The sequence below is a fragment of the Styela clava genome, chromosome 6 (assembly GCF_964204865.1).
Source record: "Styela clava chromosome 6, kaStyClav1.hap1.2, whole genome shotgun sequence".
NCBI lineage: Eukaryota > Metazoa > Chordata > Ascidiacea > Stolidobranchia > Styelidae > Styela > Styela clava.
In genome coordinates, this window is record NC_135255.1 from 22471082 (window position 1) to 22487099 (window position 16018).

Sequence of the window (16018 nt, forward strand, 5' to 3'; positions counted from 1 at the left end):
TTAAAAAGCTTGGACAGAATTTTAAACTCAAAAAATATACAAAAACTACCCTCATTATCTAATGTTACTGATTTTGAGGTCAATTTTTGTGATTTAATAAAAATAAATTTGTTTTTTTTGAAAACTTTTTTGATTCTTGCACTATACATGCACACAATTAATTATTTTATTTTCTAGCATTTTACAATATGATTGTTATTTGTCTCCTTGATGCATTAATTCTATATATGGTGTTTGAATTTTCTTCCCTAGCAAATCAGATAGAAAGAAACTGGGCCTACAGTTTATGCTTCTTAGTCTACCCTATATTTATCCCTAGTGTGATGGTGGGTGCGAGCTGGAGAAGTGTGTGTACCAATACGGAGGTAACTAATTTTGCTCGTCCACTTTACATCAAGTTGTATAAAGGGATTGAAGCCTATAGGCAGGGTTATATTTACTTGCTAACACAGACAACCCTCGAACTCGAATTGAAAAAAGGAAAATCGGAATAAAATTATGGCCCAACCCTAACTTGGTGCACATATTAAGGGAGTACCGGTTGGTGTGGCATTAGTTATAAACTGAATTGGTCTTTGACGCAAAGTCTCTAACATTATGGATATGTATAATACTATGCCCATACCAACATACTTTCCACACTAAGCAAATATCCATAATTTGATGTGTATATCAAGCTTATATGCCTTGCCTACTTGCTATGTATAATCTACTAATAGGTTCAAAACACCTTTTTTTATGCTGGCTGTACATGTAGTGTGTGTTTGACAAAATATAGTTTAGAATTATCACCAAAATGTTTTCTCATTATTATGAACGAATACTGGTTGTTGTCATAGTGCTCTTTGATTTTTCATGAAACACCCAAGAAGGCGAGGTTAATCTGCCTTCCTGAATTTTATCACTAGACAATCGCCCTATCACTGGCTTTGTAGCATGCTGGTCGTTTTCAGGTCTAACGAAATCGCCTCCGTCGCAAATACGCGCAACTGTGTTAGACGGTCATTTTAGATATTTATTTTGTTATTTCAATATGATTAGAATTCATTTTGAAGTTACAGTTAAAGCAAATTCTATTGCAGTGTTTCCCAACTTATGGGTTGCTAATCAGATACGGGTCGCCTGAAAAGTTATTTAGGCCTCTTGTTTTTTCAACAAGAGTTCAAAAATTATTGGATTTATTTTCAAAAATAAGTCTATTGTTTATTTGGCGTTGAAGTTTTGCTTAATAGTAATTGAATGTGTGGAAAATATCATAGCGTGAATACTTAGCAGCATCTATTTGCTTAAGAAAAGCCACTATACGATTTCAAAAACTCGCTGATGGCAAACACGCGCAGCGCAGTTTTCCCACTTAGACGGTAATTTCTGGGGAAATTGATGTTATATAAGAATGATCGTTTTATAATAGTCATTTAATTTTAGGCATAAAATCACCCCATGCCGTTTAGTATTTGAGCATATCCTGGGTCGCGGGATTTTACAAAATTTGTTTTTCAAAAAATTGTGTCGCTTGAAGGCCGAAAGACAAACATTTCTGAGTCGCTTGAAAAAAAGATTGGTAAACGCTGCTTTACATGACTCCCAAAAGTATGATAAAAGCAGTGCGATAATTTTTATTAATCTCTAATTTAGTCTCGATCAACTCAATCACAAACAAAATACTTCGCTCACCGATGACGATTAAGAGAGATACGTGGATGTGTTTGGAATTGTAATACTTGAAGTGACAACTGCTTTTACGGTTTAGAAAGGTCTATGAAAATTTTATTTGAGGCGATCAAATATCCTGAACGTTTCAAGGTTATTCTCGGCGAACACGGTCACACAAAAACTTAGGTCAGGGGTCGGCAACCTACGGCCGATCCGGCCCGCGACGCTTCCCTGAATTATGGTAACAAAACAGCTGTTTTGACTATTATATTTTTTACGTTACGCAATTCATTGTGAGACGCGTGTAGACTAAATTATATTATAATCTAACAAGTATAAAATTCACAATCACTCGTTTAATGAGCCTATAATTCAATTATAATTAAACAAATGGCAACAAAACGTAGAAAAGTTGATGCTAAGTGCAAAGGGTTCAATGGCGCCAAAAATGCGATGCAATGAGGAAATAAATCTATATTCTATTTATTATAAAAAACATCATCCGTTCGGTTTCCAACTTTCTAAAAATATGTGCGGCCCGCCAATTACTTGCAACCATTTTTTTGGCTCGCGAGCGACAAAAAGGTTGCCGGGTCTCATGTAGTTTCGTACCTAACATACTTCTAGTGGGCGTAGCATGACAATTTTTTCACGTATCAAGCCTAACCCCCACCTGACTACACCATCCAAAAATTACGTCAACACGTTGTCACAGTGACGTAATAGTTAATAGAGCCCTTAAAACTATAGCCTACGAACTGCCATCCAAGACGCGCAAACGAGCACCCGAAATCGAACAGTTATTTCTCTCGTTTTCTCGTCGCAACGTTTTCAATGGGAGAAAGATCGATAATGTCAGTCAGTTCTTTATCGTCGGTGCCAATGCCATTTCGGGCGATTGTACGTATATTCAGCAAGCTCTATGACGTGATTGTGATGTCGTAGTGACGCAATTTTTGGATGGCGTAGTCAGATGGGGGTTAGGATTGACATATCAAATAATTGTTATGCTACGCCCACTAGAAGTACGTTAGGTACGAAACTACACGAGACCCAGGTTGCCGACCCCTGAATAAGTTATCCGTGAAGACTAGGGATTGTTTGTCGAGAACGTACAAAATAAAAGGCCTTATGTTAAAATCTACCTGCATGGACTTTGTACAATTTGGTAAAAAGAAACAAAGGCCTTGAGCCCAAACCTTATATTAACTAAGTCGGTTGTGATCATTTTGACAAGTCCTTGAGTCTCGTACCTCGGACTTTATTCAAACGACAGGTAAAAATGGTATATCGTTAACAAAGAGTAGCAATTGTTGAACTGTATGTGTAAGGCTTTTAACACACATGAGTACGGGGTGCAAGCAGGTCTATCAAGAAACGACAATGATACGTACATGTAAACTCAGATTTCGGGTGGACGTGAATAGGGCATTTCTCGCCCGGGCTATCTATGTATGGTAGTAGTGTTAATACTTGTAGTTTCTTGAGTTTGCGTTGCTTTTTTATATGTGCTAATATCAATATGTATATATATTTACGCAATATATCTGTGATTAAAATGACCTATATAAAATATTACATTATAATGAGGTGATATCCAGGAGATGCTATTTTTTTACAAAAATAATTTATAAAATGAACAAAGAACAGGAAAACACTTAATAACAATATATATTTCGCAAAAGTTACCAATACGAATATATTATTAACTAATTAGCATTTTGGGTGTAAAAGCGGCGAGCGCATGAGTTATCCCATTATATATATATAGTTTTTTTGTTTTCTGTACATTTCGCAGTGAGGAAGAATGAACGCACCGGTTTTCATCGTACGGCAATGAAGCATAAAGCACTACCTGATCCATACATTAGGTTTACGAGGCGCAAGATCGATTTTTGAGAAAAATTTATTTAAAGTGCGCTTTTCGGTCCGTAAAATACAGTATTGCCTCTACTTGTGAAGTAAGCGTTCTATTTTTTGTTTTGAATATCACAATTGCACATTGTTCTACGAATAACGTTCGGCGAAACAGAAGGATATGTACGAACTACGAAACCCCCGCCATCACTCAATTATCCATTAATAGTATACAGTAATTATCCAGATGAGGTGAGTGTTAGGAATACAGATTACGCTGCAAATTCAAATCATTCCTTACGCTAACTAGATATTTACGAATTTTTTATTTTAAAACGTGGCGCACATTTTTGCATTGATTGCGGGGGCATTGTACAAAACATACAATTTGAAAATTTATTCAAGACTACGTCAATTATTCCGGAAAAGAGTATTTTCCTCAAGCATAGCTTGCTTCGTTGTTTTTCTGTGAGCGCAACGGGTGGGGATATGGATTCGTTGCTTGAGGCGATGTCTTTTTCGCTGTATATTACGCGGGGTATTGTTTGTCCCGGCGACATCCTAAGAATCTACACGCGTGTTATAGTCCACATCGCGTCCTATGAAAGTGAAAAAATTGAGACGAGTATTACTGGACAACAAAAATAATAAGTCTCAACACAAAATTATTATGCATTGTGTATTCCCAATTTTTCCGCCCCTGTACGCCAAGTATCGAAATACTTTCGAAGAAATTAGGATATTACTTCTATAAAAATTGATGCTTCCATTAAATGCAGATTTAGCTTCACATTAAAATCGAACAAATATTGCTCTATTATTACACTTTAAATGTAAATGTTTGCCAGTAAACTCGAAGGAACAAAATAAATACCATCCCTGCCACCTCCCGAAGTAAGTGGCGCGGCGGTGTGGCTCAACGGGCTAAGCGTTAGGAATACGCTCGCCACCGCACCTCTAGTCACTCTGCATGGGTTCGCAGGTTCGAATCCCATGCAGGGATGGTTATGTGCGAGAGGATTGCTGGACTCCTCGCCGTCGTTGGGTGGTTCACGTAACCGCTGGTCGGTTACGGCTTCCTCCACCACCAAGTCCATGCTTCCGAAAACAAACAATACAGTAAAAACTAATCCCATACCCGACTTGGAATGGTAACCGGACGAGAGGCCGTGGTTCGCCATATGGATGAGCCGTATTATCGGCTTTCCTCTCCCCCGGGATAAATATGTAAATCCTATCCTATCCTAAGTAATTATCCAGTTGATGTTTGAGTTAGGAATGCAACTTACGCTGGATAAATACTAATTTGTTATTTCAAAAAACGTGGCGGGGCAGTTTTTCTAAAATCTAAAATTTTTGTATTAGTGACAGGGGCTTCGTACAGTGGTAGCCTACTCAGTTTGTTGCCTGTCCGAGAAGTCATTTTATTTCATGTTGCTGGGCCCGACTGATTGAAAACCACAGATCTGGTGCGGGTAACTGTTGTTCTATACATTGAACTGGGGTGTGATATTCTGGGCGCGGAGACGTTCTTACTGGATATTTCATTGCTTAGAATTCGAATTTCAGTAAAACAGTCTTATTCATTCTCCCACTCCATGCAAATACGAATAGAAAATTGAAAATCTTACACTCACCTTCTTCTTATCTTCAACATTACGGATATAATTCCTATAGCAATTAAAGTAATCCGACATCCATTAAATCCGGCGTATATGACATGTGTTGGACGACGAGCCCGTATAGCGACATCGACGTGGAACTTACTACGGTACTCAACTAACGCTCATATATTAAATCTGACTCTCCGAACCACAATTATTATCTTAACTCAGAGGTCGGCAACCTTTTGTCGCTCGCGGGCCCAAATTTAGAGTTGCAACTCTTGCAAGTGATTGGCGGGCCGCATATTTTTTTATAAAGTTAAAAATCGAACGGATGGTTGATGAATCACATTTTTTCACACAGATCATTTCTCAAAATATTTCATTTTAATATTTTCTGCGTCATTGAACCTTTTGCACTTAGCATCAACTTTTCTGCGTTTGTCTAATTATAATAATTAAATTGTAGACTCCCTAAACGAGTAATTGTGAATTATATACCTGATTGGTTATAATATAATCTACATGTGTCTCACGATAAATTCTGTTACGTAAAGAATATATATAATCGTCAAGACAGCTGTTTTGTTAGTGTAATTAATTAAGTGAAGCGCCGCGGGCCGGATTATATTACTCCGCGGACCAGAGGTTGCCGACCCCTGTCTTAACTGAACTTACCTTTCATACAAAAGCGAGATAATACTTTAGTACAAATATTTCATCATAAAGATCCCACATTTCCCTATATTTATTGCCTATGACGTCATAAATACGAATCATTCTCATGGCGGAGTTGCATGAAAAATCGTTGCCAGGTGTAATACCGAAGAATAGTGTGGCGGCGTTACTCATGACGCATTCACATTAGTTAAAACTATTAAAAGTTTCACAGTCTCATTAATACTTTTCAAAATTTTTTATAGCTATTTAATGATGTTTTCTAAATATATATTAAGAACATTAGTGTCTTTTTTTTAATTTTATACTTATTCGATTTGGCAACTTAGTGTGGTCTTGTATTGAATATTTCTGAATGCAACACCGATGCCTGAATACTTTCAATAAGATACCGATGACCTTCGTGACTGTGGCGGAGTTGCCGTTGTTGAGTGGCATATCGGTAACCTTGCCTCTTGTTTAAGTAAGAAAATTATCAAACTCATCCAATCGCAGTTACCATAATCTGACGTACCGGTAGGTGTTATGTTCGGCATCCCGTAGGGCTGTAGGGGCCGTACCGACAATCAGCAATCAATCGCGCAATAGAAAAATATACAGGTATGGTACCGGTACCGTACTTCAGAAGCTCAGCGATTTAAAAAGAATCAAAGCTAGTCAGTGTTCAGGTGTGGCAGTAGTCTAATACGCTGGGGTCATTCTGTACAATTAAAGGTATAAAATGAAATATTGTAGGCAATTGAAGTAAAAAAAAATAAGTTTTATTCTTAATTTCTAAATTAACCCAGAAAATTGTTAAAAGTATGAACAAATGCCGGAATGCCAAAATTGATAATAAAAAACTCAGGGTTAATTAGGAACATACTACTGTATTAATGCCTGAGAAATGGTGGTATGGATAAAATGAAATTTTGTAGCACAATCTTTGTCTATATATGAATTCCAAAGTCTGAAATTAGCCTCCAGGTCGATAACTTACTCGAATAAAGTGTGGCTTCCAATATGTACATGAGCACTGACTTAGTCTTGCTTGTTCATCTCTTTTATATAGTATTTGGCATGTCTATCCTTCTATTTAATATATCTTTCATATGTTTATTGAATATTGGTCAAAAATATAATAGAAATGGTTTATATTCAAACAGGTGTTAAAACTTTATATTTAGTTACTGATTTGAGTAAGGTTGAGCTGACTGATCATGAATGAAGATTACATTAAACAAACAAATTCAACCCAAGCCGGTTTGCTTATAACATCACTCGATAGCTTGAGAGAACAAAACATTCTCTGCGATTTTGATGTCAAAGTTGGTGACAAATCCTTTCGTGCTCATCGCTGTGTCTTGGCAGCCTCATCAGGATACTTTAAAGCCATGTTTACGAGCAAAATGAAGGAATCTCGTGATGGTTTTATCAATATGAAGGATGTCGATCACAATGGGATTTCCCAATGTATAGAGTTCATGTATAAAGGAGTAGGAAATTTGAAAATGGAGTACGTTCAACAAATCCTGCAAGCATCCAACCTGTTACAAATGGTTAGTTTGACAAACTTTTGCTTCCATTACTTGAAAACCAATCTCTCTCAAACCAATTGTCTTTCTGTCATCAACTTGGCTCAAGCGTACGATCGCTATGATATAAAAGAACAAGCAGAACAGGTGCTGATCACTAATTTCAAATCACTAATTTCCTCTGAGATGTTCCCGTTCATTATCAAGCCAGATCTCATGCGTTACATAAAAGTTGCAAATGTGAGTTATCAAACATCATGGCAAGCTATGATAACATGGGCAAGAGCAAAAGATGAAGATGCAGAGAGATGTTTTGCCGATCTTGTTACAGTCATCAATATCCAGACTTATCCTTTCAAATTTCTTCTGGAGACTGTGTTGGAAGAACCACTGGTGAAAAGTAATGACATTGCAAAGAATTCAGTCATCACTGCATTATTCTCTGATGTCAAGAATCTTGAGACAAATCTTGAGATTGACAACTGCTTCATCCTGAAGAATCTGGCTGAAACTAATCAAGTTACCAACTCAAATGCAGTGAAAGATGTCATGAATCGATTCCTGGAAGCAAATTTCGAACAAATCATTGAGAAAAAAGAGTTTTGTGATATCAGCAAGGATGACATCATAAGGATTTACAAATCCCCAAACACAAAATATTCTTCCGAGACTGTTAAATGGCATGGAGCTCTTAGATGGATAAAGCATGATATCCTGAAAAGGAAAAAGATTTTTCATGAACTGTTTAGCCTTCTTGACCTGAAAAAATTTCCCTTTATATTTCTGGAAGAAACCATCCGTTTAGAAACTCTAGTCAATGACTCTCGTAAATGCTTCGATAGACTTTTCGATGAAATATTATTTCGGGCAAGAAAGAGTTCAGAATCTTCTAATCAGTCAGTCCAGCAACCAACATCTACAAGTATTAGAGCAAATTCAGTAACTTCCCCAGGCAACACTGCATTAAGTAGTCGCAGCTCTAGGAATGTCCAAGAACCACAGATGGGAGCAGTGGGTGGATACAGGAGTGACGATTCAGGTACAATCTTTTGCATTTCTGTTTCGTAACTGAGATGACTGAAGTGAGCACTGAGACTTATTTCACTATGGGTTGTTCATCTCCGACTTATTGTTTTATAATTCTGAACAATTTTATTATAATATGTAGATAATATAAATACTGCTTAATTGTCCGAATAATAGTACTTCTTTACATATCATTTCAATATTGCTCAAATGCAAAAGCATTAATAAAAATATAATATCTGATTAGTGCCTAGAATTGAAGGCTTATAATATATGTTGGGACTTATATATATAATATTACAATATGCTCTAACTATTTTTTTATGTATAAAAACAATTCTGTATTATGCTAATCTTTGTAAATACTTTTCACTAAAATAATTTTTAATTCCAGAATCTCAGTCCTCAAGTCAAGGCACTTCATCTGGTCTAGGAATCATCAACCAACAACCTGGTATTAGAGCAAATTCAGTATCTTCCCTGGGCAACACTGCATCAAGTAGTCACAGCTTTAGGAATGTCCAAGAACCACAGATGGGAGCAGTGGGTGAATACAGGAGTGACACTTCAGGTACAATCTCTTGCAGTTGTGTTTTATAACTGATATTAATAAAGTGAGCACTAAGACTTACCGTATTTCACTATGGGTTATTCATCTCTGACTTTTTGTTTTATAATTCTGAACAATTTTGTTATAATATGTAGATAATATAAATACTGCTTAATTGTCCGAATAATAGTAGTTCATTACATATCAGTTCAATATTGCTCAAATGCAAAAGCATTAATAAAAATATAATATCTGATTAGTGCCTAGAATTGAAGGCTTATAATATATGTTGGGACTTTTATATATAATATTACAATTAGGGCTGTCCAAAATCGAATAATTTTTTGATTCGAATCGAATATTTTCGCCGAATCGAACCGAATAATCGAATATTATTGCACAATCCTAAATCTGTCTCTATTATACAATAAACGACTGCCCTTCAATGGTGTGGTAATGTATGTGCAGTTACCTCTGACGTACTGCTGGTATTTTGCAATACCATGTTTTCAGATTTATTGAAGGAGATCACACACTTGTATGAACTGGTCAAAAAAATTGGAGGACTCCAAAATTAGGGTTTCGAAAACTGTTGAGTGTTAAGAGTAAAAATTGCACTTTCAATTCTAATGGATTAGGTTTTAATTGGGCATGTGAAGCCTGTACGTGCTATTTTATTCCTACTATCATTATTCTTATGTTTTTTTGTGTAATTTCCAGCAAAATGATAACGATAATTAATAATAATAAAACTGTTGGTCAAATTCAAAATTGCATTTAACCAATTCGAAGCTAGTTTGATGACAATATTATTTGGTACAATGGCCATCAAAATGATGCAAGTGTGCAATTATTTTTTATCTTGGTGAATAGATGGATAATACAGTATTGCCATCATAAGAAATTATAAATTCCATTGGAAGAAGATATTGCCATCATAAGGATCCCACAATACCTGTTTCAGCTTTGAGTTGCCTGTACCATGTTCCTATGATAGCTAACTCATTAGCTTCAAGTCGATTCAATTTATAGAACTGTCGATTTCCTAAGATAATAAATTGCCTTTTTCTCCTTGTTCTCTTTCAAAAACGTCATGACCGATTATAACTTTGAAAGTTATGATGACCATGCATGAAATGGCTTATCACGTGCCACCGGGCATTAGGAATGACATGTTTATCTCAAAATGAAGGCAAAAGAAAAATCAGGAAACCAATTATGACAGGAGCGAGAGTGGTCTAAGCTTGAAGCGCGCCGCTTGCCTAACGAAAAACGTTCTGCAAAGGTGGTTTCAAGCCTTTTCCGCTTTATGTACCTAATATTAGCGATTCGAAAATTAGCCGAAAACGATTCGAATAATTTGCGATTCGATTTCGAATATTTGGTTCACTTGGACAGCCCTAATTACAATATGCTCTAACAATTTTTTTTTGTATTAAAACAATTCTGTATTATGCTAATCTTTGTAAATCCTTTTCACTAAAATAATAATTTTAATTCCAGAATCTCACTCCACAAGTCAAGCTACTTCATCTGGTCTAAGAATCATCAACCAACAACCACCTGGTGGAAGAATGTCAGTGGAAGAGTTGCATGAATTACTGCCAGGATATGAAAAGCAGGGGGGCTTCTATAAAACGAATGGCACTCTTGTCATCACTTACTCATTCCGGGCTGGTAGTCGGAATGTGAGTCATGTAATGAATTCAGTTGGTTGAATATTAAATTATGAATTTACTGGAACCAAAATTCTGGAGTTAGTATTACCAGCAATTTATATTGATTCTATGTTGAACATTAAATATTCCAAATACAATTTTCTTGACCCGCAAATCGCATTTAAATTCTAATTACACATTCTTTATTATATTGTTCACTTCAAACAGGGCTCTGCAAAAGCAACCACTAATGCATTAGAAGCTACTATTTTTTAATGTACTGTAATTTTTCGTTTTGGCATTGCCTACTCAAGTTAATACAACCTGGAGAAGGCATTTAGCATGGGACTTGAACTCGATACCCTTAAATTATGATCCAACATAGCTAATTCCAACATCTTAGTACTTAGATCTTCTATATTTTCTGTTTCCAGCAAGCATAATTTAAGATATCAATCGCCTAAAATGACAACTTTTTCTTGTGAAACTCTTTATGTGACACTTTTTTCATGTCTTTTATTCCAAACAAGGCTTATTTTGTATGAGCAGCCACTGATACGCAAGGCACTACTATTTATTGTAGTACTGAAATCTATCTGGTTGCATTGCCAACCTTATTTATCATACACTCCTATCTTTTTCGTTATGCATTGAGTAATGTGGCAAGCTTGAATCCAAAAATTTTATCAAACTTGTGATGCCAACGTGATTTTAGCTACTTCTCAAATGACCTAACGTAATTGAAATTATTGGCCAGACACGACTCTACATTACTAAATAAATTGAACTTAGAATGTAGGTAGACAAAAAGTTTCATTTGTGAAACTGATATTATGAGAAGGCAACTTTTTTGCATGTTTGCACATATAAAATATCTTTGGCTCAAACGTGTGCCCTCATTCTAACCTGGTAATCAAATATTTTGATAGGCTGTGTTTAGTGAGAAAGATTTCCAATCTTTCAATTTAATTATTGCCTTATGTGTCTGCTTGTTTCGTGCTTTGTTCAGAATGAGCATTTGGAAACATCCCATGAAAAATTACCAAATAATGCTTTTTGAACTGTCGGCTTCTGAAGAATCATTGAATTTATTCAACATTTTTGAGTTGCAGAGATTTTAGTTTAAAGCTTAACACATGACCTGGTGTTTATATCAGTTTTAACATATTATCAGAGATGGAAATTGAATGAATTGTTATATTTAATATTTCAGGGTGTTTCATATAAGTCAATGAAATTCACTGAATATGTGCCTCTCTTTCGTTTTCTCCTCAAACCCACATACTTGATCAAAAAAGCATTCAATGCAGGATTACTCTTCAAGATTCGGACAATTGGAAGCACCAAAGGAGAGATAATATGGAATGATGAAATTCCTCATAGGACTAACAAACATGGTGGCCCAGCTAAGTAAGTTATTTAGTTGAAAAATTTAAAATCTGCAAAATTGTTACAAAGATTGACTGGAACCTCAACTAAGTTATTTAAATTATGGATGAATTAAAAATTTAGTTTAAACAAAATTTGAGATTTAAAATTTTTGGAAATGTTTTCTAAAAGTTTAGATCAACCAAAACAATATTTATTTTCTAAACTGACCTTCTTGCAAAGTTAGAAAAATAAACTTACACGAAAAGTCATGATTTGTGTCAAATTCTATTTTGCAAACTCAATCAAGAACATCTTTGGGTTGCGATTTTGATCCCATAACCTTCCATCCTTGTGACATTTGAAACCACTCAACCACAGATATCGTTCCTTTTCTGAGGTAAAATCAAGCACAGCGTTCTCACCTTTCCTCTCTTGATTTCAAGCAACGTTTGACTGACCATGTTCAATTACCAGCTATTGTTTACTAGGTTTCTCTGTCATTGGAATCAGATTTCCCAATTTTGTAATTATTTGATCTGTATTCCAGTGACAACTAAATTTTGTGCTTTTCTGTTGTCAATGTTTCATTGGGCATCCAACTTGATATAAATTATAGTTACACTTACACTGCTTATTCTTAAAATTCTATCTATAACCAATATGTTTGAGTTTTTCATATATACAATGCTCATTTACAGATATTACTGCTGCCCTGTTCCATTTGGGCTATAATTTGAAGAATTAGTATTGCCTACCTAATAACACCTCGGGCGAGGTGGTGGTCAAGGGATTCGAGAAGTCTTAACAGTTCAATCACCAGGCCATTGCCCACAATCAATTCGTATTCTATGAGGTGTTTTTACACTCTTTGCTCTGATCAGTGCTCTGTTCAAGCAGACAATTAGACTCGAGAGTTGGGACATTGCTGGGTTTTGGAATTCCAGAAAAATTATTGTTTGGCAAAGCCTTCCTTTGCACGCTGGATGAGGTGTTGAGCCTTAGATTTTGATGTTTCATATTTTAGTAAAGTATCAAGGAAATGAAAATCATAAAAAGTCAATTGTAAAGTTGACTTGACATTACTTTAACACGTCAAAACCTCACATTAAAATCTCACTCACAAGGGCATTGCTAAGTTGAACATTTCTTAGTACTAAGAAGTCAGATATTTGTGACGTCATGAGTTCCATTATTAAAGATCATCTTCTGTACAAAATAAAAATCAGAATCTTATGAGGGGACCATCATCTCTTATGCAATTTTATATATTTCAGCAATGGATATCCTGATACTGACCATTGGGGTAAACTTCATAGAGCACTGAAGGCAAAATTAAGAGCAGAAGGAATCAAATACTAACAGTAGATGATCAACAATAGACATTGAACACTAACCGGACAATATTATATTGGTATTCGTCTATTAAATTGATACAGACATTATTGGACATTTTAGCAGTGAAGAATAATAGCGTTCACTCACTGAATATAGAAAATATCACGAACTGCAATATCAGTCAGATTTGACTCAGCCTTTCGTGTTTAAAGCAAACCTTGTTCTGTTAATTTGAGAATCATGAATTGTATTTGTCAATGATTTATTATGAATTAGGCCCTGAATCTTCAAACCACTATTTTCCATATTTTTAATTTTTGTTTAAGTTTCTCCCTTTCCTTGTAATGTTAATCAATTCCATGGTAATTATTCGTATACATTTCGTATTTGCTTACATACTTTTTATTCTGGTCTATTGTGTAATTCATTTAGATTTCTTTAATCTTTCTACTTATATTTCATTCTTCCGCTGTTAATCAGTTCCATCTTAATTATTTTAGTCGTTAGCATACTTGAAAAAGGATGTTTTAAGACTTTGCAAAAGGAAAAGATCATTTTTGTGTTTATTGAAAAAAATGATGCTCCGAGCCAAGTTTTGAAATAACTCTTTCTAGTTTTGCTCCAACTAGGCAACCAATCACAGGAGAGAAACCTGAATTGGTATGATCTATGGCATAGTCTGCTTATTTAATTGCAAAATATCAGTTTTGTATTTATCCTAGTAGAGAAGGCTAGTTGAGCACTCTGCTATCACCCTGGTTACCGAAATCTTCACTTTATCCAATTGTATCAGCTGTAACCAACCCGAAGATACCGCCATTTTAGCCTCCATTAGTTTTTCCAATGCCTTTTCGTTTGTTTATATATATATATATATCTAATCTTGAATAATTATGATTTATCAAATATGCGATTCAAATGGCCCACTGATTATTTTCCAATAAATTTACTTAATATATAACTCATGCAACTTTTTTAGCCATGATTGGATTGACTATATCATCTGTGATGTACACGTGACTTTATTTTGCATAAAGAGAGATCCATTATCGCTATTCTAATCACTCATTTGAAAATTTTGTCATGACTCAGCAATCTACATTGATTTTCTTATTACTTGCTATATTGTAATATAAATTTATCACTTACCTCTGATTGGGACAAATAATTATTTAGATATTTTTTCGATTAATTCTACCTCGTATTTCATTGTTTTTGATTATATAATTCAAATATGCAATTTTTTTAGATGAAATGCAATTCTACAAATACTTGTGATTATTTTATTTAATCCATTCCTTTGAATCTTATTGTTGCGAGTCACTGCTACATAATTTGTGGACCACTCAACTTTGTGACATTCGTTGATTTATCAACTCTGTCTACCTGTAGTAGATTAAGTAATTCCGGATGGCAGTCCCGTAGTATGTGTATCAGGACGGGTTAGGGCATTATTTTATTCCGATTTTCCTTATTTTAGTTTGATTACAAGTTCGGGGACTGTCTGTGTTAGCCAAGTGAATATACCCCCTGTCCATAGGTTTCAGTCTATTACCTTTTACACAACTTGATCTAAAAAGGGCAAACAAAATTAGTTACCTTCATATTGGTACACATATTTCTGGAGAGCCTTTTGGATATTAATATTTTTCAATGTTACAAGATTATATTGCTAATTTCCTATAGTCTATGTTTATTATCATGTCATGTGTTTTCCATGGTACTTTATATTTTGACAATTCTTATGCAATTTATTAATACTATAAAGCTGATGTTTATTCATAATACTAAATTAACTACTTATGCAATTGCATTTTTTAAACAATTGATGTATGTATCATGTACCCTTTCATTGTTTTTTAGTATTTTGTTATTCTTACCTAATTGCCCCAATTTGCCATGCATGGTGTGTATTTTAGTTTAGTAGAGAGATATTGTTTTATTTGAGTTCATTTTTCCTGTAGAAATCAATTGTCATTATCATCTGTAATATAAGTATAAAATTATTTTTTTAAAATATCAGTCATTGTGCACCTACTAAATCCTATTTAGAGCTGGGTTTTCCATCTCTGCTGCAGCATTTTAAATATATTCCTGCATCTGTGTAAATAGTTTCCTCGTGATACTTAAAACCTATATATTTCCAATATGCAATTGAATTATGTTGAAATGCTTGTACTTTGTTTTTAAAAGTATTGTAAGATAAATTTACATTTCGTCATATATTTCCGTCAAAAAGGATTCAGTTTCTTTGTAGTGGTGAAAAGTAGGGTTTTATTTATGAAAAAATTAAACTACTGTGTGTAATTGGATTTATTTGATTTAAAAAGCTTGGACAGAATTTAAAACCCTAAATAAACAAAAACTGCTTTTATTATCTTGTGTGACTGATAAAATAATCAATGATTTTGAGGTCAATTTTTGTGATTTAACGAAAGTACATTTTAGTTTGTCCAAAACCTTTTCCGAGAATCTTTCATAATTGCATAATTAATTATTTGACTTTCAAGCATTTTTTAATAGTCATTTGTCTTCTTGGTGCTGAGTGCATTGATTATATATATGGTGTTTGAAATTTCTTTCTTAGCGAATCAGTATAGCCATAGAATGTCAGTCAGTCAGTAGTTTATTTTATCACATACCAAAAGTACACAATAGACAAAAATAACTACGAATCACATATAAAACAATACTTTCAGTGTGAAGGGAGGCGCGATAAACCAGAAGAGGTTATCGAGCAGCGTCACCCTGGGGGAGTGAGTCTAAAAATTA

At 34.7% G+C, this 16018-nt stretch overlaps 2 protein-coding genes across 3 annotated transcripts in view; both read left to right on the forward strand.

The window, feature by feature from the left end:
• Positions 1-16018, forward strand: part of LOC120331568 (uncharacterized) — a 141069-nt gene that overhangs the window by 94919 nt on the left and 30132 nt on the right. The gene's annotated exons all lie outside the window — the stretch shown is intronic.
• Positions 6942-15769, forward strand: LOC144424638 (uncharacterized). Of its 2 annotated transcripts, XM_078114108.1 has the most exons (5): positions 6942-8345; positions 8727-8903; positions 10386-10570; positions 11754-11950; positions 13186-15769. In XM_078114108.1, exons 1-5 carry the CDS (start codon positions 6992-6994, stop codon positions 13268-13270), a joined length of 1998 nt encoding a protein of 665 aa, XP_077970234.1. In that variant the 5' UTR covers positions 6942-6991; the 3' UTR covers positions 13271-15769. The 2 variants fall into 2 exon arrangements, with proteins under 2 accessions (XP_077970234.1, XP_077970235.1); XM_078114109.1 differs by lacking the exon at positions 13186-15769 and having other exon boundaries at positions 10386-10638; positions 11754-11885.

Coding starts and splice junctions, on each gene's coding strand:
- LOC144424638 (XM_078114108.1), top strand. CDS start 6,992: ATGAATGAAGATTACATTAAACAAACAAATTCAACCCAAGCCGGTTTG. Junction 8,904..10,385: donor ATACAGGAGTGACACTTCAG/GTACAATCTCTT, acceptor TTTTAATTCCAG/AATCTCACTCCACAAGTCAA. Junction 11,951..13,185: donor AAACATGGTGGCCCAGCTAA/GTAAGTTATTTA, acceptor TATATATTTCAG/CAATGGATATCCTGATACTG.